Source organism: Furipterus horrens, unplaced genomic scaffold, assembly GCF_987537825.1.
Source record: "Furipterus horrens unplaced genomic scaffold, mFurHor1.1.pri manual_scaffold_2, whole genome shotgun sequence".
NCBI lineage: Eukaryota > Metazoa > Chordata > Mammalia > Chiroptera > Furipteridae > Furipterus > Furipterus horrens.
In genome coordinates, this window is record NW_028327172.1 from 14,811,157 (window position 1) to 14,836,706 (window position 25,550).

Below are 25,550 nucleotides of genomic sequence, written 5' to 3' on the forward strand. Positions count from 1 at the left end.
TCAAAAAATACGTCAAACTACTAGAAAATGTCATTCAGGCATCAGATTTGAATAGCAAACTTGGGGAGGGAAGATTAACTGTAGAACAAAAATATATGAAACATTCAAATGCAGAGCAAAGGGCCTATACTACTAAAAATGCCCATGACATTAAACACTCCACAAACCCCCCATCTGTTGTTTTTATCTAAAGATTCTATTGGCTAACTTATACAATAATTTTGATTAATAACCTGAGAAGTTAAAATCTTCAAAGTGGCAGAAGCAAACAGAGAGCATCCCTCATTATTGTTACAGCATGTTATCAAGTCACTTTTCCTGGATTGCCCTGGTTATTAAATCCCCAAATTCTAAACTATTCTATGTCATCCTGTAGAAACCTATATGTACATCAGATTCAATATTCCGGCTGTATTTCTCCAAAAGGGGTCTTCAAACTCATCTTTGAAAATGCAGCCTTTGTTTATTTTCTTAGTATTAAATAACAATAATCATGTAAGTGCAACTGACTCAGAATCCCTCACTACTGGGAGGAAAACCTAGACAACAAGTTAATAATGGATTCAGCCTTAAAAGAATAATCACCATGTCAAAGATTACCCATTCCTAGAATTAAAAAAAAGATTTACGTTGTATAATCAAGTTTCACAGCATGCATATATATACACACACACACATATGCTTATGTATGTATGTATATTACACATACACATTTCTATTCAAATAGTAGATCCCATATTCAGAAGTTTATATCACAACATATGGAGAAGAGTTAAGTAAGCAAAGCAGCTTACTTTCTCCTAAAAATGTAATGTCATTTGTACATTTTAAGAAAGCTGATAAATATTTTGCTCTTAGGACACTAGGTAGGAATGCTGAACCATTGCCTAGCAGCTTTATTAAAAAACAATGAAAACAAAATGTTAAAGACTGACCATAACTCTTCTCCATATATCATAGGGGGAAAGAAAAAAGGACAGGGAAGAAAAAAATCAGTAACCTTTCAAAACTGACGATCTTTATCAGAAATAGACTGAATTTCATTGTATTTTAGACTGGAAGAGCTCTCAATAACAAATTATTAAGATGTTTAAACGTAAAAGAGTCACAATGTGAAGTATGAATAATGATATTGCAAAAACAAGATTGCGCACAAAGCATCCAAAAATATCGCTGTGGTTTTTACCTTGGACACAACCATGGTCTATTACAAAAGTAGATCATACATACAAAGGTATAAAGAACATTAAGTTTTTAGCTGAAGGCAGCAGTCCTTTTAAAGGGACATCCCCGGCAATCCAATGAGTAGTAGAATTTAAGTGTATTAAGCTCATGACAATGCTGAAGAATGTGACGTCTTATTCAGTAGAGTCTTCCCCGACTGCGATTTCCTCGTGCTCCCCAACCTCGGCCACTTCTACTTCCCCTGAAGGCTCCTCTCTGCTCTACGAAAAAGCGAACAAGGGTTTAGAGGTCCTGCTCAGGACTTAGTGACACAACTCTAAGAGCTCTGAATGTAGCAGTAGGCTTTTTAAAAATAGCATTGGTATGCAGCTCCACCATCCACAAATTCAATCTGTACATAAAACCAGAGCAACATATATACCGACGAACATTTGGTAAGGTGCAAAATACAGTCATAGTAGGTACTCAATTAAATGTGTCCCCTTAACAAAAATCAAGGTCAAAATGTTATAACTATTTATTAGTTCTTTATTTGGTAGTGATAGGTACCAAAGATAATTAATAAGACTATTTAAGTTTATATACTTCATATGAAATGAACAAAAAGGCCACTGGCTTTTGAAAGTTGGTGATATAAATTCTGAACAGCAACTGATAGGCACTTTGTTTTGGTCATAACATTTCAAGCACCAAGACTCAGAAAAATGTAGATATAAATGCTGACAGCTTTTCTCACTGTTTTGTCAGCTACCTGAGCTTCCCAGAGGTGCTGCCAAAAGGTGATGATGTGTGTACATACAGTGTATGGGTTACTGAAAAATCAAGTCACTTGCGTCATATGGTACAATAAGTCTTTGATTCATTGATTAGTCTCTTTGCTAGCTCCAGAGAAAGTATTCCTCAGGGGAGTCTTTCCAGTAAAGAAAACTGAAGTTACCAGCAAGGCTGGACTTTTCATCATACATAAATGAATCAAGAGTCTCAAACTTCTAATTCCATACATGAGAGGTGGTCTGAGGGCAAGATGCTCCCAGTGACAAATGCTTTCAATGGTGTTCCAACCTTTATCTGGGCTGTAACTCCTGCATATTTTGACTAAGACTTGGCCTCATTTGTTGAACATCTGCACATCTTTCCCCTACTATACTCATTATAAAACCTTCGTTTCTCAGTAAAGTTAACATCAACACACTTAACAAATAAACATCCTCACAGATAGATATTATTATAAGCTATAAGCTAATAACCCACAAAAGTCCACCCTTTCCATTGTTTTTCAATCAATGTTAATATAAAGAACTGGTTTCCCCTTGGTTGTTCAGCTATACCTAATGACTATATTAAATATGCTGTATGAAGGTATTAAACGATCCTGTTGTCTTTTCTATATTGGCTATTTCGTTTTGATCTGATAGTTATTATTACAGTACAGGGAATCACCAAATATTCTTTTTGAAGGGCTTCGTCCTGAGGGACCATTCTGCACTTCTGTGATTTTTTTCAGTGATTTCAAGCTGGTGTTATTGACTTAAAAAAACACTACTGCATGGTAAAATTATACTTTATAAAAATTATGTTTATATTCTAGAAATGTAAAAGGTAAAGGACAAAAGTCACAAAATACAGAATGTTCAGAACTCCTGGTTTAAGGGGGAATCTTTGTTTGCCGGAAGGAAAACTGAACATGGGTATGTGTTAGTAAAATGATTGGACTGAAAAGGCACCAGAAAGCTGAATTCAGTTGTGGGCAATAACATGGTGTTCATAACAGTAAATAACAGAGACGTGGGTTAGTAAAGTGATAAACTTGGATAAAGAACAAAGCCTAAATCTGCCTGCATGGACTCAAAGAACAATCACAGATCTGGCTCCTTTTTTATGGTAAACATGTTCAGGCCCATGACAGTGTTACAGCTTATTTTCTTTACAAAAGACCTGTTCACTGTAATAAGGTAGTAATATTAACACTACCTGATTCCCAGTAACACAAAAAGAATAAATTTCCCAACCCCTCAGTGTACATGACTTAAAAAAAAAAAATCTAGTCTTCTCTGGAAAAATAAAACAAAACATGAGCATGGTGACATAGAAAAGTGGAATGATGATGATTTTGCCAAATGTAACAAAATCTATTCTTAAAAAGACAAAACATTCCCTCCCTCTCCAACATTTCAGGCAACACTGACATCCCAGAAAAAAAATGAAACAGCTTCTCCTTTATTCCTGACACACTGTCAGTTCCCTCAGGACTGGCATAAACAAGGTGGAAGAATTCTGACGTAGAAAGGCCCTCCAATTCTCACCTGTAGTACTACGAGTATACCTGTTAAGTGGATAACATTCTACTCCCAAATATAAAAAATTTACACCTATTTTCTAATAAAAAAATCAGGTTGCACTTAAGATTTATGACAATCACCCCAATTACTAGTTGACTCCTATAAAAATATTAAAATACCAGATACAAAAGAAAACAGGCATGATTACAGAACTGAAGTTATAAGTAATTCTTGGATTTTTGTCTTGGTAAAACTGCTTTTTTTGCCCTGGCTGGTGTGGCTCAGTTGGTTGGGTGTTATCCAACGAACTGAAAGATTGTGGGGTCCAATTCCCAGTCAGGGCACAGGCCTGGGTTGTGGGTTTGGTCCCCAGTTGGGGTGCATGCAACTGATCTATGTGTTTCTCCCTTTCACCCTCTCTTCCCCTCTCTCTGAAATCAATAAAAGAAAAAAAAACAAGAACAAAACAACAACAAAAAAACCCCTGCTTTTTTCACATTAATAGTTTGGAAAAAAGAACACATACAATCTAAGACTTTGTATTTTCCACATCTCTTTTCCATATGCATTATATCACTGACTATATCAGGCACAGGGTAAAATCCTCATGGAAACTCAAGAGTAACTGACTTGCCCAAGTAAAGGAATACAGATCTTTACGTACTGCCAAAGCTCTTGATTACTAAATCAAATGAAGATAGTATCTGAAGTAACAGTTGATTTCAAGAATGGTTGATTTTATGACACATTTAAGTCATACAGGTGATAAAGGATAATATTTGCTGCAACGATGTAACACAGTATCTTTCCATTTACAAAATGCTTTCACAATATTCTTACTTGACAATTTATTCCCCTCTTATTTGCTATCCGTATTTTTCAGGTAAAAAAAGAGGTTGAGATGCACATTTACATATTATTACTTAAGTAAAAGAGTTTGGTGATCTTTCCCAGACTAAGTTTGCCTCAAAGAAAAAAGGCAAAAAAGCGAAAACAGTATTCAGCGTTGTGCTGCGGCGAGCCATTATAGAGGCAGCGCCCAGTGCCTAGTGAGACTGTCTCTACCGAACTTCTTCCCCAGGAGCTACACTCCGCACCTCAGTATCACACTGCCGCAGCCTTGCACTGTCTGTGAGCACCTGTGCTTTCTTTATCCGTCGTGCATACCTGAGGAAGATGTGTCCTAAAGTATCAGGAAAACCTAACAGAGTTTGTAAAGGTGTTATACTTAGTGTAAAACTGGCTGTAATTCAGCGTTTTGATCGTGGTGAGTAAAACAAAGACACTGTGTGCACCGAATCTGCCTTTGTCCACTATTTGTGCTACTTATACACCGAGAGAGAATCTTGAAGCTGCCAGTTAATATTGGTTCTGTTAGTGGCAAAGTGTTTTAGTCGGCATCCAATAATGCAAAGTATATTGCTTGAGTGTGTTGATGAATGTACAAAGTATGGTGTGTATTTATCATTTCTGCTTTTACTGTACGGTAGTATTACTATATTTTATGTTTTACGTGTCATTTGATAGGTTATTTTTTTAGGTCTGGGAATGCTCAAAAACTTTCTGTTTAAATAAAATATAATAATGGCTTCATTGCACTCCATTCAGCCTATGAAAGGTTTCATAGGAACACTCTACTTTTGAACGCCCAGGGAATCCTGTACTGCAGAATTAATTCTGACTGGTAATCAAGGCCAATCACAGCGTTTTTGATTGCTAGTGTTATTAAGATGTGCTTAATCAGTGACATTTTCATCTTTTCTTCTTTGTAAGTATCTATGAGGATGTAAGTCAATGAGAAACAAATTTCACTTCTGATTTGATAGCTCTGGGAGAGAACAGACCAGTGGGAAGCTCTTCTGGCACTAATAGCGGAAGTTGACAGGAGGACTGCACTCTGGGCAGCGGGGGAGACCACAATGGGACACATTGTCTTTGCCAGATGATGCTTTAACATCTGACCCCATTTCTATGACTTCTCCTTTTGAAAGAGTACAGAAGATGGGAGGACAAGCAGCAGACTGACAAGGTCCAGGAAGGATCATTAATACCACACCTGACATAAGCTACAGCTCTCACCCTGAGGGAGAATGCACAGAACGCCTTACGTGGAAGCTAGAACAGGGAAAACAGTAATGAATGGTTCACGCCAACTTCCATTCTTTTTTTTCTGTTGGCTCCTCTGAATATGAGAGACATATTTTTTTTTTCTAAGTGTTTAGTATTGCATGTTCAGTTCAATGAGTCCACAAAAGTGGGTCAGAAAGTAATGGAATCAATTGTTTTCCCAATAGCTCTAGTTTCCCAAGCTAACTCAGAAACATCACACAAGAGTTATGATACTATATATAATTGATAATGAAAATCAAGTACAACACAATTTCTGCCTGATCTCTCATATTGCTTATACCCAAACGGAAACGCTCACCATAACTAAAGTTGCCCAGATTGCTGCTATACTTCCCACTGGGAGGATTATAAATCTGCCTGGCATCCCTTTTTGGTCCTGCTGGAGATTTCTTGGGCGGTGAGCCGGAAGTTGTATCTTCAGTGGCTCTCTTTTGCCTATAACAGTAAAAAGAACAGCAATTAAAAAAATCATACCAGAAGCCATCGATACATTTGTATTTAGCATTATTAGTTACGAAAGACATCCTAAAGAAGACAGCCACATTAGAATAAAGGAAATAACATCCTGATGTCATCAAATTAACTGTGCCCTAATTACGCAGACATTGTCGGAGAGCATTTACAAGGCTTTAAAATAATCTAGAGTATGTAGCTTCAAAGACTATACGCAAGTAACCCATTTTATAAAACATGTCAGGAAGTCTAGTTATGCCACAGGAGTACAAACAAGGCTGAAAATTCCAGGATTGTATTCTACCACTTTATTTTCTAAGAACTGGAATTAGATTTAATATTCTAAGTCGTGCTCCTAATAATATTTTCACATCTTATTAAAAATCATTTAATAATTATCATTCTGTGTAGTATATTTACAAGTCACAAATATGAGAACACTTAAATCACTTTTAAATATATTTCTTACCCAATTTCAACCTTCTGTACAGGTTTCCAGGATAATGTTACTGTGCTCTTATAAGAAGGAGGAATGTGGAAGAGATCCTGAAAAGACAAAATTAGACAAGATTTCTAAGTATATGACGGTGTGGAGAGTGGTGGTGAGGGTAAGAAACAGGGAGTTATCTTAAAGATTAAATTTAGGATAGAAAGCTTTAATTTATCTTTCCTGCTCTGTGCTGGTGACTAAGGACCTAAAAAGGCTGCAAGAGAAAAGTAAACAGGGACAATTTTGTTAAAAACCATCATCTATTACTTATTAATGTCATTTTGTGCACAAAACATAAGAAACTGAAGCTAAGTTTTTTCTAAATGAGATTTTAAGTCCAAATAAAATATCATTTATCAACTTTAATAAACAAAGTCAACAAGTATTTCTTTTGTACATTTTTAAGTAGTTCAAAACTAGAACACTGCTGTCTAGCTAACTGGGAGGACTGGCTAAGAAAGGAAGACTTATTACCTTGATTAAAACATTGATATTATTTGTTATTTTCAATGCAACAACTTTAATCTTGTTCTGCAAAAGGAAAACAAAAATAAATCAAAATGCCAATAACTTTTACAATGCATATTCAATTATCATATAGAAACAGAGTAAATAACACTTTTCTTTCACAATCAATCTTTCTTTCCTTTTTTTTTTTTTACTCTAAGCCAGTGTAGAGATGGCAAAGAAAGCAAATAATGTGCACATAGGAGCTGTTTTAAAAATAATCAGTTTGAGTTACAGTAAGACATGATGAAAATATAAAATATTTCACTAGGACTGGGATGAAGAGTAATGAAAATAAATGAGATTAGAGAACCAAATATCCCAACACATACATATAGTTTGGTATAGAATTTAATCTTTTTTCCTAATGTGAGTTGATATTTGGGTTTGAAAAAGGTGAAGTTAAAAATATGACAACCACTAATCAAATATTTAAACATGTGCTGCTAATGAAACCTTGGTGAAAGACTGCTATGTATCTAAGTTTGGTAACATTGTTCACAAACACTAGACACAGTCAAGATATTTCAATATTGACAAAAATATAACAGCAAATAACAATGTAGACAATCTTCTGACACTGTATCTCAAGAGACTTGTATCACCAATTCAAATAAAGTCAAATGTTACATTTCAATGTATGAATTCAGCCTGAATTGTAATAAATGGTGGCTATGATAAAAATTTCCTCATGAGATGTGACACAGTATTCCTACCTCATCTGTTTTTAAGGCCTCGCCTGTTTTACCCTGGAGAGCCAAGCGAAGTTGTCTGATATAAACCTGCAGCCCCCGTGCAAAGTACTGCAGCCTAAACGGAAGAAGTATTTGTTAATTAGTAAATCATCACAACTTTGTTTTTCTACTTCAACCTTAACAGGTCCATCTCTATGTGTTTATCTGCTAATAAGTAAAAGTGTTTGACCTGTTCGTACCTCAAAGTCCAGTTAAAAATAAACAAAATTACAGATTTGAGAATGCACTATACACTGATACAAATCTCAGAGTTCTGCATCTCTTTTTAAAGTTTGTTTTCACATAGTATGTGAACAGTCAGTACCATAAATCCATCCTATTGACTACGAGGCACTCTGCTTAACAATCTGGTACCATTTATTTTACTTGTTTATTTTTTATTATTTTTTAAAGTATATTTTATTGACTATGCTATTATTGTTGTCCCAATGTTTTTTTCCCCTTAGCTCCCCTCCACCCAGTACCCACCTTCCCTCCAGCAATCCTCCCGCTCTTTGTTCATGTCCATGGGTCATACATATAAGTTCTTTGGTTTCTGCATTTCCTTTACTGTTCTTAACATCCCCATCTATTTTGTACCTATCGATTATGCTTCTTAATCCCTATACCTTTTCCCCCATTCTCCCCCTTCCACCTGTCCACTGATAACCCTCCATATGACCCCCATATCTATGACTCTGTTCCTGTTCCAGTTGTTTGCTTAGTTTTTTTTTTTAGATTCAGTTGTTGATAGTTGTTTGTTGTCATTTTACTGTTCATAGTTTCGATCTTTGTTTTTTTTAAATGGGTCCCTTTAACATTTTATATAATAATGGCTTGGTGATGAAGTCCTTTAGCTTTACCTTGTCTGGGGAGCACTTTTTCTGCCCTTCCATTCTAAATGATAGCTTTGCTCGAGAGAGTAATCTTGGTTATAGGTCCTTGCTTTTCATCACATTGAATACTTCTTGCCAGTCCCTTCTTGCCTTCAATGTTTCTTTTGAGAAATCAGCTTATGGTCTTATAGGCACCCCTTTGTAGGTAACTCTCTGCTTTTCTCTTGCTGCTTTTAAGATTCTCTTTATCTTTAGTCTTTGGCATTTTAATTATGATGTGTCTTGGTGTGGTCCTCTTTGGGTCCAACTTGTTTGGGACTCTGTACTTCCTGGACTTGTATGTCTATTTCCTGCACCAAATTAAAGAAGTTTTCTTTTATTTTTTCAAATAAGTTTTCAATTTCTTGCTCTTCCTCTTCTCCTTCTGGCATCCCTATGATTCGGATGTTGGCACTTTTGGAGATGTCCCTGAGTCTTACTCTCTTGTTTTTTAAAATTTGTTTCTTCATTCTGTACTGGATGACTGTTTATTTCTTCCTTATGCTCCAATTCATTGAACTCCAGCTTCCTTCCCTTCACTACTGGTTCCCTGTAGATTGTTCTTTATTTTAGTTAGTGTAGCCTTTACTTCTCCCCTTATGTATTTGTCATACTCAATCTTATTTCTCTGAGCAGCCTAATCACCAGAGTTTTGAACTCTGCATCTGAAAGGTTGGCTATCTCCTTTTTGCTTAGTTTTCTCTGAAGTTTTGAGCTTTGGGCCATATCTGTCTCCTTTATTTGGCAGCCTCTCTGTTTGCCTCTGTGTCTTAGGTAGAGCTGTCGCACCTGTTAATTGTCAGTGCAGGGTGATCCGTTTCACCACTCTGTGGTGCTGTATGTGGGCAAGGGGTCAGAGAGGGAACAATGCCACTTGCTCAGCACTCCCCCCTTTCCCAGTCACTTCACCCACTTCCTGTATGTGACTTGTGCCCCTCTAGCTACTGTCGTAGTAATGGTTCCCAGAGTGGGTGGATTTGTGTACATTCCAGGACCGTGGGACCCCTCTAAATGAACTCTCCTGAGAGACGGGCAGTTCTTCCACTGCCCCAACCCTCACTGGTTTTCACAGCCAGAAATTATGCGGCTTTAATTTCCTGGCACTGGAACCATGAGCTGTGTGGCCTAGCCTGGGGCTGCGATCACTCCCCAAGTGTCCCTCCCAGCTTTTATCTGCTACACATAAATGTGGGATTGCTTGTTCTGCCAGCCGCAGCCTGTGCTACACCTCATCCTCTCTGCCCCGGCTCCCTGTCTCTGCCCCTCCTACCCATCTGGATGAATATTTCTTCTTTATAACCTTGGTTGTTGGACTTCCATACAGTTCGATGTTCTGGTTGTTTTTGTTTTGAGATTAGTTGTAATCCTTCTTATAGTTGTGCAAAAAGTGATGTATGCCTACCTATGCCTCCATCTTGGCTGGAAGTTTCTATATTTTAATTTTTAAAGTCCTCCCTTCCCCTTCCTTTCCCGTCCCCTTCCTTCCCTATACTTCCCTCCCTCTCTCCTTCTTTCTTTCTTAAAATAAAAAGTCCCACAGCATTTACTGTCATCTGGTAATAACAAAAGGGTAATCAAAACAATATGAATAAATGTTTAAAAACTATACTTCCAATAAAGAACACCTAAAAAACACAAGCTGTGTTGCCTTCTCAAAAATTTCACTTCATTAAGTCATTTCTAGTTGGAGACACTTTGGAGCAGAGTAATATTATCTCCTTTTAGCATTCTCCAACCCAGTTGTTTTCTTAACTTTGCTTTAGAATGAATCTCTTCTGCATCATCCAATATGAGGTTCATATACCCATCAAAACCAATGATATAGCCCTTTATCCGCACATTTACTTGCTCATAAAGCAACATCTGAATCTGAGGTCTATTTCGCAAGTATGTGAAGATGAGGTTCATGGGCTGTACCACCACCTTCTGCGCTTTTTGGCTCTGGCACTGTACGCCATGGTGGAAGCTGATAAACACCACACTAATCCATGACAGTAATTTCTTAAATTGCCTGCTTCTGATCAAATGTTTACCCCAGTATTAAGCCTCCACTTCACCAAAGAGTAGAGGGCAGTAACGAATGAATCTGTTAATGAAATGATTCAATACAAAGTGTTTTCATGTAGACAACTTAGGGTTTCTCCATAACAGCAGCAGCTACGGTTTACCGAGTACCCACTGTATGCTAGCCATTGTGCTCAAAGCTTCCTAGTCATTGTCTCATTTAAGTCCCAGAACTCTGAGGTGGGTACTGTTATCATTTTATAGCTGAGGAAAAACTGGGGAGTTAGGTTAGGGAACCTGCCCAAATCATAAAAAGTGGGGAGAATCAGAGTTCATTTTCAAAAAAGTTCTTTCTCCCCTATGGATTTGTTACAGTACAGGTGCCATATATTCCTGTGTGCTTATATCCCTGTTCTTGCCTCTTCTATTTTGTTCTGCTGGGGTAAGGCAGGGAGGGAAGACAGCTCCTGTGAAGTGAAAACAAAACCCAGGGAGCATCAGATAGCCATCATCTCTGCCAAGGACTGGACTACTTTCATCATACATCACCTAATTTTAAAATCTTTGAGCTTTTCTGCATTCAGTTTGGCTGTTAAGAAATCTGGAAGTTTTCGTCCCAACTGGTGGAAGCTGTACAACAAACACTCCACATAACTGAATTGCAGCTTAGGTTCTTCATTTCCAGCATTCTCCCCATTTTCTGCTTCTTCTGGAGGGAGAGGCATGTACTCCTAACAGATGAAAATATAGAGATATTTGCAATCTGCTCTAAATAATTATAAACATAAACTCAACTAATTGTAGGGCATGCTTTTAAGGCATGAAAAAACTACCAAGATCAGAAATTTAGGTAAGACAGCTCTTTGAGACCTATTGGATCAATGATCTAGGCTATCAATTCTCCATATTAACCTATGTTATGGCTGCTACTACTATTAAGAATGATAATGAAAGTAGCTAACAATTATTAGACACTCAATATAGATGGAATTCTAAAAGCTTAGGTATCTTTCCTATGTTGAAAAAGTTAATAAGCTGAAGAGTCAATCTAGTTTTGACCTCAAAAACTGATGCTCTTAACCCACTGGTAACTCCAAAAATATTCTTTGAATATTAGTCAATATTCTTTAAGTACTGACTCTCTTATCATTCAAAGTACGACCAAAGGCGTTCCATATCAATACTGTAATGCTCTCGTAGGTATTAAGAGGTCTGAAAGAGCAACAGATATTTGATGATTCAATTCACACTATGGACCTAATGCTTATCACTGTCATAACTGCTCATATCCAACAAGAAAATAATTTGGTGACTAAAGACCGTATTTCCTGGTTGCTAAAGCTACTAGACTGTTGGCAGCAACCTGAATGGTGAACTGAAGCAAATGTAAAAAATATTTTGATAAAGGAATAGCAGAAAAACCTACTATATAAATCCTGTATTATACTTAAGGCGCACCAAGAACAGGAGGAATGCCAAAGATTAAAAACAATTTTTAAAAAAAAGTAGACAACCTGTGACCTGAATAGCTTACAACACTTGTTAGAATTATTGTCTAGTACTATAACTTCAAAACCTGTTTCTCTATAATAATCTAAACATTCATACTACACTCAGAGAAGGAAAACTCTGATTCCAAAAAACCTCCGCTGCCTTGCGGCATACCTCTTCAGGGGAAAGGCTAAGGGAGTAAACCCCGACAGAAAATCTGGAGCCGGAGTCCCTAAGGCGGTTTGACGTTGTAGTCAACACCGGCAACTCCTGCGGCGCACCTGAAGCCAAGCTGTATTGACTCCGTCTTTCCCTTGGACCCTTCAGCTACGAAGAGAGGGGGGTCTGCTACATGGGCAACAGCAGACCCTCCATATCACCCTGCCCAGGCTCTGTAGCTTCAGCTTCACTGGAGAGGACACTCCAGCGTCATCGCAAGATGTCGATTCAACACGGGAGGAGACAGATACCGTGTCACTCCCGAGTCGGACTGCACAGCCATTCTCGGTGGTGCAGATAGACTCTTAAGAAGCTACACCATCGTCTCTCGAGACGGACGGCTGCCGACGACGATATACTACACTATTAGACTTTGGGACTAATACTTCCTATAGGAAAGAAAAAAGTTCTTACCAATAACTTATCAAATAGTTTTCTTAAATTTGTTTCTAGCTTTTCCATGTCACCACAAAATGAACTCATCTCTGCCAATAGTTTCAATACCTAAAACACAAAATGCACTGTTATTAGTATTATTTCTTGAATGAGCAAGGCTTGTATAATAAGAATGATTCTATATAACTATTTAAAACTGCTTATTTTGCCCTGGCTGGTGTGGCTCACTGGGCTGGGCACCAGCCTGAAAACCAAAAGGCTGATTCAATTCCTAGTCAGGGCACATGCCAGGGTTGCAGGTCACATCTCCAGTTGGGGGTGTACAACTGATCAATGTTTCTCGCCCTCTCTTACCCATTCTATTTCCCTCTCCCTAAAAAATAAAGAAAATCTTAAAAAAAAAAAAAAAAAAAGACTGGTCATTTTTTAATTGCCTGTTTAGGGAATCAGAATGTTTGAACTGGAAAAAATTTTAGAGATGCAGCCTATATTTTACTGTTGAGGAAACTCAAGGTCAGAGAGACTATGTGATTGGTAAAGTTATAATATACGTCAGTTGCGGGGCAAGACACTAAAACCCAGCTGTCATGACTTTCAACATATTGGTGAGAAGAACTGAGGAAAAGAGTATATGAGGTCTGTCTAGAAAAAGTTCAGCCATTGTTAGCATAGTAACAGTTTGCACAACATTGATGTAACCTGGCAGCATAGGAGGGTGGACAGAAATGAGTATGCATGAACAATGACAACTTCACTGTACTAGTCAGTGGGGGCGGTAGACACCATTTAGTGAGTGTGTGTACTGTGTGGACGTTGCATTCAAAATTACTGAGTGAGTAGAGCAACAAATTGTATCAAATTTTGCATTAAGCTTGAATATTCCGCTGTGGGAACTACCAGGATTATTCACAAGGCAGAAGCTATGGACAACTGGGGATTGGCAGCTTCATGACAACACACCCATTTATGTATTATGTCTCGTGCAGAGTTTTCTGGAGAAATATCCAATCACCTATGTTACTCAGCCCCACTACAGCCCAGACTTGGTGCCTTGTGACTTCTGGCTTTTCCCAATACTAAAATCACCTTTGAAAGGAAAGAGATTTCAGGCTGTTGATGAAATTCAGGAAAATATGATGGGGTGGCTGATGGTGATTAGGAGAACTGTGTGAAGTCCCAAGGTGCCTACTTTGAAGGGGACTGAGGCATCATTGTCCTATGTACAATGTTTCTGTATCTTTTTTCTTGAATGTCTCTAGTTTTCATATTACATGGTTGGATACCTCTGGACAAATGTCGTATATGATACTTTCTGCAACAGTTAATAACAACAGTGCTAAATAAATGTAAAAGTGATACATCAATTAACTTGACAATTTGTACTATGAAGAAACTGAGGAAGAACGCTTACTAGCAAAGAATTATTTACTAACATTTAGAGTAGGCCTCATTTGCTATAAAATTTAGTCTCTGGATACAAACTCCAAGTATTGGTAACTGCCACTATTCTTGACGCTCCTATTTCCATTTGATAAGCTGAACCCCGAACATTTTAAACAAACTACAGTGTAGGTACAGTGAGACTCTTTTCTAACCCAAAGACCTATGAGGGAAATACATTTTCATATTTCAGTTCGATTCAACAATCACCAAGTGCCTTTAAAAATCAGGCTCTGCACTAAATTCTAAGAATACAGTATTCCCTCATTTATCGCGGGAATTACGTTCCAGACACCCTGCGCAGTAGGAACCGTACATTTATTCTACACTCTTAAACCTACGTAACTGTAACAACATACGTATACAGTACCGTGAAATCCCATGATATAGTGAAAAATCTGCAATGAATAATTAAATATAATGTTTTTAAAAATCCTGCGATACAGTGGGGCCACGATAAGTGAACCATGATATAGCGAGGGACTACTGTACAGAGACAAATCTGGTTAAATGTGGGGAGGTAAATAAATGTAAAGTATTACACATGCTGTGAAAAAATGTATCATGAACATTACAGCTGAGATACAAAGGGGAGAGAAAGAGCGGTCAGTTCTTTTGGAGAAAGGATAGAGTATATTTTGTGTTAACCCAGTGTAAATCTGGCTTTATCAGTTGTGGATAGAGATGGGAACTGTCATTAATTAAGTACCTTATTTAAAAGTTTTTGCTTTTTTTAAAAATTTTTTTATTTTTTTTATTTATTTTTATTTTATTTATTTATTTTTCTGGTGTCCCGGCGCTTGAGGATAGAACCGGCGGACTGGAAACCGTCGGCACCGAAGACATGACGCCGAGGGGGCCGGAGCCCTTTCCCTCTGCCTCCCTACATTACGGGGACCGGGACCGCACGCCCGACCCCCGCCAAGAAGAGGAGGGTTTATTTAAAAGTTTTAAGGCTACAAAGGCAGAGAACTGACTATAATGAAAACTATAAGCAGTGCCTTCTCATTGCAGCAACCTTTAACTGGTTCCACAAAGCATCCCTATATCATTACTCCTGGGACAGATTACTAGCGAGTCATCACTAGACCCTTACTGTCGCAGAAGTCAGATCTAAGGTAGTGGTTTATATTTGTATTAAAATATGAGAATGGCTTTTCAGTACTAAATACAGAAATTTTCTCTTACCTCCAACTGTATATCAAGACCCTCTACTGGAGTAGTCAAGGAACTGAGATTAGGGAGAACGTGCTCACAGAAGTAAGTCACAAATCTTGTAGAATGCACATTTTTCTGTAAAAATCCAAGAAAGAGTTGTCAAAAAAAAAAAAAAAAAAAAAAAAAAAGACAAGACATATTCCCTCAAATATAACAGTAGAATGTCATTCCGCAAACGCTAACTGAGCACCACGGCATCAAGTACTACGGCTACAATTATAATACAGTGCACACCCCAGAGCAGCTCAGAAATGACCGCAACAGACAATATGTAGTTTGTCGGGATCACTGGAAAATATATACATCTTTGAACTGTTCATTCTCAGGTCATATTTTGAAGAAAATATTAGTGTTGCATTTCAGACAGTACATTTTTCACAAAAGAGAGATCATTTAAACTGTTTTCCAAACTATGGTATGCACATCCCAGAACACTCATGGCAAGAGATAAAGCCAGAGATAAAGAGCATATTTACTTAGAACAACAATCTGTTAGAAAACTTAAGAAGAAATATTAAATTACTAAAGCAAGTAGTTTAGAAACTCAGCCAAACTATAAAGTATGGTGCAAAATTCTCAAGACGTAAAAAAGTCTCTTAGAAAGACTTCAGGGAAACTTCTTGCTGCCTTCGCCTCTCACCAACCCCACTTGTGCCCCCATAACTAAATATTGATTCCACTGTGTTACTACTTTTATGCAAAGGTTTGAGGAGAATGTTCAAGTTAACATCTACAGAAATACAAGCTAACGGAGTAATCAAAACACCAGTGATGTAAAACAAAGAGCTCACAGAGAAGAGGGGTACTGCCTGCCGAGTGCACTGTAAGAGCCTGTCCACACAGTCGGGATCTGCCGGGTTGAAGGTTTGTTCCAGGTCAGCCTGTTCAGCCACCAACTCTACAAGTTGCTGTCTTCCACTCACTGTCTGTAAGCTCTTTAACCCAGATAATATCTTCATAAACAGGACAAATTCTTCACCAGTCACATCTTCTAGGACCTGGAAAGAGATAATTCAAAATAAGTATCTTTATCACTTGAATGGGAAAGGACCAATATTAAAATTGTAAACAAAACGATTTCAGTTACTAAAGTTAGTTTGTTCTTAATGTTTCTGAAATACCGATGAGAGTATAACTTCTAGCTTCAGTCAATTTAACTTCAGAGTAGATCATTACTTTCAATATGGGGCACAATACTGTCTCCAAAGGGGCACAATTCAGTTCTTGGAAAATTTGAGTTTGTTATGTTTAAAGCACAGATATGTATACGTAAAAAGATATACAGTATATCTGTGGCATTAAAATTTCATGCAAGGTTGGTAAGGGAAAAAGAAGTCTAAAAAGGCTCTTCTGGGGTGGTAACAAAATAAAGATTGAGAAATTCCATAGTAAATCAGATGCAGTTTCCTGTATTTAAAAGCAGCTTCATTCACACTAATATGTTAGTTGCAAGTCTTACTGCAAGTGCTCTTTATCAGTGCGTCTAAGCCTTTCTGCTTAATGGCCAAAGGATCAAGCAATCATTTCATATTTCACCAGATTCCTAGTTGGGGCACAGGTAATATGTGCTGACATTCCCAGCTGGACAGCTGCTTCTTTCTATTTCATTAAAGAAATCTTACCACTAAATAAGTGAATAGTGCTATTAGGGAAATTTTGAAATTTTCCTAAACATGTAAAAAAGTGAATTATTCTCAAACTCTGGCATTTTATAAGTGACACATCTTGAGAATCTCATCATCTGTAACTTCGCTAGATCTGGGGGTACCCCTAGAAGAGCTTATAGTGTTATGGGGCAAAATGAAAACATAGGTCATTTTGATGTGATTTCATTTTTATTTTGAAATGATCTAGAATCTGAGAGAGTATCCTAAGATGAAGACAAGGGTACATTATAAGTAACTGAAGTGCAAAATACAAGATAAGAAAAGCTTGATGTTCTATGGTGGTTCTAATTGGATATGTCATTTTATACACATTGATGAATACTGCTAATTTCTAACACGGACTTTTGCTTTAGGCAAGGTCTATTAAATGATGACCGAAGCTTACCTTTTTAGATTCAGTTAGTATAAGTTCCTCTACTTCTTTTGTTAAGACTTCATCTGGCAAAGTCTTAAGTTTTGTAGAAAGGAATTTGATTGCTCTTTCTCTAACTATGTCCTCTCCTTGGAGGATTTGGCTGAATAAGCCACCTAAAGTTCCTGCAAAACAAAACAGTTGTATTTAGCAAGTCAATTCTATATCATAATGAAGTTTATAGTATTTCTTCACAAGTGAGTTAATAAACATCCTGTGTATCACTGATACTGGTTTAATTAGTCTGAAATTTCTACAGCTCCAAATGTAAAAGTGATCAGATGTTTGGTCATGGATTCAGAGTCAACTTGAGCATGACTTACCTTTCTTATCATTACTACTAATAAGTAAAACTCAGGTGTTTTGGAAGAATTTTTTATTAGAGGCCAGGGGAGTTTTACCAACAGATTTCTAATGAAAACGTTTGATCTGTTTTTGCAATTATTTCTGTTGGATTTTTGAGTCACAAACCTCTTTAGCTAAACAGTTCAGACATAATTCAGAACAAGAAGTGGGCTTACCTTTTGCATCCATTTTAAATATACTTAACAGGGCATTGTTCACTAAGTTAAATTCTGCAGAGTCATCTAGATAGAGAAAAAGTGATACAAGGTATAAAATAAATAAAAAATATCATCTGCTTCATTTTCAAACTTAAGATTCAACATAGATTCTCACAGATTATATTGAGACACATGTATTTCTCTCAAGTACTAAGAAAATACATCTTCCTTAAAAAGGTAGGGAACCTGATGTAGCATACCTGGAAAAGTTTGATATTAAGATTGTACAATTATGAAACTATAGAAAATTGGCTGTGGTGGTAGGGGAGGAGATGATGCATCACAATTCCCCCAGAGAATCCAGTAATTTTGTTTTTATAAATAGAATTAAAAAACAAAACAACGCCAGGAATTAGATAATCACAAGTCATTAAGTTTCAAACTACTAAATAAAAAAAAGAATTTTATTTTTAAAAAGCTAAAACACAGTCATTATTTCAGAGAGAAGCTATATTTATTTAAAGAGTAATGTTAAAATTCTTTACCTGTTTGCAAAAGTTGAGTTAGAATATCTGCCACTCGGGGAAGATTGTCTCCAGTGGCAAACTGAGGAAGCTCTTTAATTGCTTGCCGTCGAATCTGGATATAATTTCAAACAAAAATTTGACCAAATACTATCATCAATAAAATCAACAAAACCAATCTTTAAAGAAAACTAAAACCACACAAAAAAACATAATTAGGGGCATATGAGTCACAAAAATATAAAACATGAGATTTCTAGCAGTTTTAGAAATAATTTTCTTCAATTTAACATTCAAGCTTCACAAAATTAAAAATGTGGTAGTAAAGGACATTAAATACAATTATCTAACTGGAGTAGACAGATTTGAGATTATAACCCATGGTTTATATACCAATTGTATACAACAATTGGGTTTTAACAATTTTTGGGCATATAACATAGTATCCCTTAAGAAAGCATATAGTGGTGATGTCATATCTAGTACGTAACTACTTTATAATGTTCAGTATTGACTACTTAATACACATTTGTGACTATATTGTGTACTTCACTCCAAATAAGTGGTCTTGGCTTATTTATTTTACCATAAAATATGTATAAGAGTTCTACCTAGCAAATTCTGTATGAAATGTTGATAATTCTCTAATTTTGTTAGAAAAGTCATGAATTAATAGTTAAAAATTTTCAGGAACCTGTATGTATCTGCAGCCAAAATGGCTAAAGGCTAATTCTTCTTGTTCCATTAATCACATAAAATTATTACACAAACAAATATTTTTCTGCTTTGCAAAATATTTGGGATTGTTGAAACTATGTTTTACGATGTAATACTACTAATATTTTAAATATCTAAGCCAAGCATAAATTGACTGAAAACTAACATTAGTCTAATTCCATATGCACAATGTATAGGAATTTATGAAAAAGATGTGAGCCACAATCTGTTTTAAACTGGACAACAAATAAAAAATATCAAAGTATTTTGTAATTCTATGTATTTTTCACAGTTGAAAGATGGTGAAAGAGCAAATATATTTTCTCAAATGTAGATTAAGCCTTGATGTATGACACTGTGCCAGACCACACTGCAGTGTTTTATTGGGCAATGATATGATTGGTACTTCAATTACATTAGCTACATAAAGAAAGTGTCTGGAAATGGCAAGAAAAACATCTGAAAGCTTGTTGAAAAGCATCAATCATAAACTTACTGATACATCTTCATCCTCACAGAGGTCTAACTGTGCATTGATAGCAGAATCAGCCAATTCTGGAAAATGCTTAAAGAATTTTGGAATAAACTGAGCTGCTAATCGTTTTTCCTTGGTACCACCTTTCACACCATCCAATATCACTTGATAGGCATCTTTATGCTGAAGGAATGAAGCAGAAAAGAAACACAATGTCGAAAAGATAAGCAAACTTGTCTGAATCTAAATTAGTAAAATTTTACAAAGACTAAGCTTTGAAATAGGGCTTATTTTTGAAGTGTTACTGATTAAATCGGACACCTACCTTCCTGCCATCTGGTTCCCTGCCCCCTACGAGTTATTTGTGCTTTGGGAAAGAGAGAAGGATGACTCAATTTTTAAAAAAATCCTTACCAGGGGACATGTTTATTGATTTCAGAGAGAGGAAGAGAGAGAAAGATTGATGTAAGAGAGAAACACTGACTGGTTGCCTCCTGTATGCGCCTGGACTGGGGATCGAACCTGCAAGCAACTGAGCCACCTGGCCAGGGTGAATGACTCAAATTTTAAGTGCAAGAAGCAAGTAGGCTTGTTGATGTACCAACACTTGTTCATTCTAGTGATCAGTGACCCTAGCCTTGTGACTGCATCATGCTTTAAAAATTGTAATGAACATCACGGAATTCTCAGAGAACTGTGCTACATTTACTTAAATATGTTCATGTTTCCAATTAGCACCTTAAAGCAGGCGAAGAAAATACATTCTTGAAATTAAGCAATACCAGAAAGGCTAGGAAGCTTTTCTTTGCCTCACATTTTGGAATTTGAAAATGAAAACTGATTCTATATAGCCAGCTAATTTTTTATTAAGACAGCTTTTAATGTCACATATTTAGCTTTTTATTAGCATAATACATTCAAAGACAATTGTTTCCTTTAAAAAATTCAGAAGTGCTCTCCCTCAGATACTCATAATGTGATGAGTCAACTATCGATAGTTCCCAATCTTAATCCCCCTATTCACCTTCCTCCAAACTAGTTCTTTCATTAAATCACAATGATCAATCTGGCAAATAACAGTACTATACATTGAAACTATAGCTACATCTCCTGTTTGGAATATGGATAGAACTTCTAATTACTAGAAAACCTTAACCCTTAAACATTATAATAATTATACCAAATGTGTACATAGCATATTGTTTACTCTGTGTAAGGCAATGTGCTAAGTGCTTTAGACACATGAGCTTACTTCAGGCCATCAAGAGGGAACTGACTAATAAACATTCAAAGGGTTATAGAATTACCAAAAATTTAGTTAAAGCAGGATGCAAAGTTATCAAGGTATAGTAGGATCTCAATTAAGAACATTCTTTTTTATAATCAGAAATAAAATGTTCTATGTATCAAAAGGTTAGGTCATATACTGCCAACCTACCTAAAAAAGATTCTAAAAATCAGTTGTAAAAAACATAAATTTCATTAAAAAATACCAAAAGAATGCTATTTCATGAAGTACAAGTCAGTAAAGTTTACACCCTTCCACCCTGAAAAGTCAGTGTACTCCTGTGTAAGAGAACATAGTGAAAACGAGAGTTCGGGTATTACTGTATATGATCCAATCTGAGATCAGCCTAACAGCCACAGTCTCGTAACAGGTGTTTGCCATTATATTTATATTAAAAAAAATTTCTGACTACATCAAGTAAAGTATCTACACTTCAACATTAAGTAAATTCAGAAAAATTTGAAACAGTTTAAAATAATGGTGGGCCACCGTTTGCTTTATTATGGCCAGGAGCCCAGGGCAGAGCACAGTGGAGCTAAAGGAACACACAGCAGGGCAAGGAGACCTGAAGAAATGGCAAGGGCAGAGTGGGGGCAAGGGAAGCTGAATAAGTAGGTAGAACACAGGAGCTATAAGGGGAGAGGTGACAGAGGAATGGGAAGGTTTTGAGGTATTAAAAATTGCTTCATTTAGAATTTATCAATTGCTGTTTGCTTATTAGAAAATACATGTTCATGGTCTAAGTGTGTGTGTGTATGTGTGTGTGTAAAGGTCCCCTCTTCATTCATAAGACGATCTTTGTAAGCAGCTTTTTACATATACATACACACACATATATATATATATATATATATATATATGTGTGTGTGTGTGTGTGTGTGTGTGTGTGTATATATATATTCTTTGAATATACAGCTGACCCCTGAACATCAGGGTTAGGGACACCAACCAACTATGGACCTAAAACAGTGCAGATATGTTTATTTTATTTTTAAAAAATGTTTTATTGATTTATTTTTAGAGAGGGGAGGGAGAGAGAGAGAGAAACATCAATGTGTGAGAGATACATTAATCAATTGTCCCTCACATGCTCCCAACTGGGGACCTGGCCCACAACCCAGGCATGTATCCTGACTGGGAATCAAACTGGCGACCATTTGGTCCGCAGGTTGGTGCTCAATCCACTGAGCCACACCAGCCAGGGCACAGATATTTATTGAAAAAAATTCATGTATATATGGATCATCACAGTTCAAACCCATGTTGTTCAAGGGTCCACTGTAAAAGGATTTAAACCCTTAACTCCCAGAGTTTACAATTTAGTAAGGGAAGAAAAGTCCTCACGTGAAATAAAATACAAACCTGAAATTCATAAATGAATACATAGTATAAGGAGGTTCAAAAAGAGAAAGATCTGATCTGCTTGAGGAAAATTAGCTGATAAAAACCTTAGAGGACTTGTGTTTAGTATTGACAGTAGTGGAAAGGGCACTCCCCTCAGTGGCAGCAACGTGAGCAAAGGGTGAAAAAGTAAAAAGGCAGTTCTAGACTAAGAAACTCAAACATGGTATCAGAAGTGTCCAGACAGGTACCCACCAGGAAACTGAAGGCTTAACTATAAATGTCGTAAGTTAACATGAAAATCAGGCTTTGTTACACTAAGAATGAAAACACTTTTTTCTCTCCTAAAAAAAAGTGAATGTTGTCCCTTCCATTAGGCTGGCTTTTGCTTTTGTATGCTGAAATTCACAAGCAGTGCCCTGAACCCCACTCTCTTTTCTGGTGAGCAGTTTCAGAGATTTTTTTTCTAAAAGGGAACAAGCATTACGCACGAGAGAAGAATCTGTAAGCATATGATTAGTCCAGCTGTAGTGCCCTCAGAAGTCACTGCATGAGGCCGAGGAAATCACAACACTTCGTTATGCAGAGGTCTTTTGGTCTTAAATGGCTGCTTGACAGCTGTCATGACAGTATCAGGAAGGGACTGATCTCCCCCTCAGGGAACTGCGCTACAGTGTCATCACCCAACGCAGTGTCTGCTACACGGCGGGCACCCCAAAAATGTACTGAATCCATAACACTGTGGGCCTTCATTAAAGTCTGCAGGGCAGGGTGTGCTTGTTTTTCACAAACTTACGGCTTCTAAGTACTCTTCCTAGATTAAAAGCGGATTTTTACTTTGAGAAAGTCGTTTTTGACCCCTTGAAGGAGGGCTCTCAATTTAATCCGGTATTTATAATGAAAGGTGATGTAAGAAGGGAATGCGAGCAATTCTCAATTTTTCATAGAACAGGTCCATTCTCGTTTGGCTTCCATGTGCCGGATCATACACTGCAAGTAGGTGGCTGTCAACCTTTTCTCCATTCCAGCAAAACATAAGGGTGGGGGTATGGGACCGCACTCCGTATTCTGGTTTCTAAGTGTCCCTAGAAGCCCTCTCTGGGGGAGCACCGTCTACAGAGCGACAGAAAATCATTGGTCTGACTTCTCCCCATTTCCTCTGCTGCTGTACAACAAAGTCAGTTTCTGGTAGAACGATTTCCTACAATCTTCTCCAACTCAGTTCACAATGAATGAAAGTACCTTCACCACTTCTTTCTAGGAACAACAACAAAATCAAACTGCGATTGACTATAGCTTTTCCAACCTTGTCTGAACGGGCCATTTCTCCCTCACAACCAATTAACGCATCTCCAGCAGACTCGGCATACTTCTCATTGGTGATGTCAAAATTCCCTCCTGAAACGGAAGTTATGTAGGGAAGGAAAATCGTGATACGTACTTGCAACTGTATACTTACAACTACAAATTAAGTTAAAATAAGGTTCTGACATCATCCGGCTCAGAAAGTTTCTACCTAAATCACACCTGTCCAGCAAAGGGGACAGGAGGGCAGCGCCACAGTTTTGCTCATGGTATTAGACTCCAGGATCTTTCACTGCCTGCTCCATGGGATGGGTATGCAGAAGAATCACACGAAGTGCTAAGCAATGAAAATATACGTGGCATGGGATTTCCAACAACAACGATCAGGATTACCCCCCGGGAGAGCCTGGTTCTTTTCCCAACAAAGCACACGCACAGTTATCAACTTCTCAAGTTCAACGGACTCCAGGGCTGGAAAACTCACGAAGAAGCCACGGCTCCTCGGGACGACCCTGCTGCAACCGTGTGCGTGCGGCTAACGCCGCGGAGACAGCGCTGCTGCCAGACAACTCTACTTAAAGCTGTCCTCTCACTCCCCCTCCCACTGCACGGCCCTGCTGTACTTCTCACAACACTTTGCATTAAAACTCAAACAACCGATCTCTCTATTTATTGACCGCTAGTCTCCATCACTACAAGGACATTCCGGTAGAGGTCCGGTCTGTCTCGTGTCGCCAGCCCCCGGCACCGCGTCCGGGCGCTTGGTAGGCGTTCCAATCCCGTCCCGAAGAAATGAAACCGTGAGCGCTTATTCAAGACCGGAACGGAAGTTCCCCTCTTATTTATTCCCCCACAAACTTGTCTCCTAAGGCACTTTTCCTTTTACTTAAAGAGAAACTGTGTATTTTTTTTACCTCTTGAGAACTCTGTCTAATCTGAGCGACTGAACCCCACCGGAAGAGAGAAACACCGAAGAGAAATTCAGAAGGCAAGGCTCGGGAAGAGAATGAACGGGAGTTAGAAAACGCCACGGCGAGGAAAGGCTGACCAAGGGCGGCAGAGGCGCTCGCCCTGGGGACGCCGGAGCCGACACTCCCAGAGAGGGGCCCACCCCGAAGAGGTAGCGGGCGCGCTGGGGAGCTCGCGGGAGGGCGCTGAACAGTGCCCTCCGCCCGCCCCGCCCCGCCCCGCCCCAGCCCGGCCGGGCCAGCGCTTCCGAAAGGCCGCGGAGGGCCGGGCCCTGCAGGCCGCTCGGGGACTTACCTGGCCCACTTGCTCCGTGGCATCGGCTAGGATGCCATAGTTGCGGTAAAGCTCCTCCACGGTCGGCATGGTGAGCGACAAGCCGACGGCTCGCTCCTGCTGTCGTCGTCGTCCTCGCCGGCGCCACCGCCTCCCCTTAAGTTCCCCGAGCCCGCGAGCCGCACTATTAAGCCTTTAGATGCCGCCAGCCCCGCCGCCAGTCTGCGCGCACAGGGAGGCCCCGCCCCCAACGTTACGTAAAGACGCGCGCGTCGGGAGCGGTCTTCAGCGACAGCCAATGCACAGCCTGGGGTTCTGTTGCCCTCTAACGCCGGGAGGTGCAAAAGGCTGCAAGCGCGACGCTCTTTTGAAGGCTTGTTCTTGGCTAGCAGCTTTGGGTTTAGAATGGAGCAACGTACGTTCAAAGACGATTGCGTTTCTCCCCTTGAAAGATCTCACGTTGGCCAGAAAAGTGACCTTAAAGGGAGAAAAATAGAATGAGGGTGGGAGTTCAAACTGTATGAGAAGTCATGAACTCTTATTTCCTCCTGTCTCAAGAAGGATAACATAAATCTCTAGCAATAGGGGCCAGTATGTCCCGTTTTTATTTATTTATTGTTTTAAAGAAAACAAGATTCAAATGTCACTAAAAAAC

General features: G+C 38.3%; 1 protein-coding gene, 1 non-coding gene and 1 pseudogene across 3 annotated transcripts; all 3 read right to left on the reverse strand.

Moving 5' to 3' along the window:
* Positions 1–785: 785 nt before the first annotated feature.
* API5 (apoptosis inhibitor 5) lies at positions 786–25,131 on the reverse strand. Of its 2 annotated transcripts, none has more exons than XM_090262506.1 (14): positions 24,917–25,131; positions 19,741–19,902; positions 18,549–18,642; positions 18,022–18,087; positions 17,474–17,625; positions 16,213–16,419; positions 15,392–15,496; positions 12,782–12,871; positions 11,207–11,388; positions 7,761–7,854; positions 7,012–7,068; positions 6,517–6,593; positions 5,893–6,029; positions 786–1,445 (listed from the first exon to the last, which is right to left on the reverse strand). In XM_090262506.1, exons 1-14 carry the CDS (start codon positions 24,983–24,985, stop codon positions 1,363–1,365), a joined length of 1,575 nt encoding a protein of 524 aa, XP_090118632.1. In that variant the 5' UTR covers positions 24,986–25,131; the 3' UTR covers positions 786–1,362. The 2 variants fall into 2 exon arrangements, with proteins under 2 accessions (XP_090118632.1, XP_090118638.1); XM_090262512.1 differs by having other exon boundaries at positions 1,347–1,440.
* Positions 10,306–10,646, reverse strand: LOC150017944 (small nuclear ribonucleoprotein E pseudogene; annotated as a pseudogene).
* Positions 14,990–15,138, reverse strand: LOC150017945 (small nucleolar RNA SNORA57). The gene has a single exon (XR_016509485.1). It is a non-coding gene; the product is annotated as a small nucleolar RNA SNORA57 (small nucleolar RNA).
* Positions 25,132–25,550: the final 419 nt, after the last annotated feature.

Coding starts and splice junctions, on each gene's coding strand:
- API5 (XM_090262506.1), bottom strand. CDS start 24,985: ATGCCGACCGTGGAGGAGCTTTACCGCAACTATGGCATCCTAGCCGAT. Junction 7,069..7,760: donor AGGCCTTAAAAACAGATGAG/GTAGGAATACTG, acceptor TTCCTTTTGCAG/AACAAGATTAAAGTTGTTGC. Junction 6,030..6,516: donor GTACAGAAGGTTGAAATTGG/GTAAGAAATATA, acceptor TTACTGTTATAG/GCAAAAGAGAGCCACTGAAG.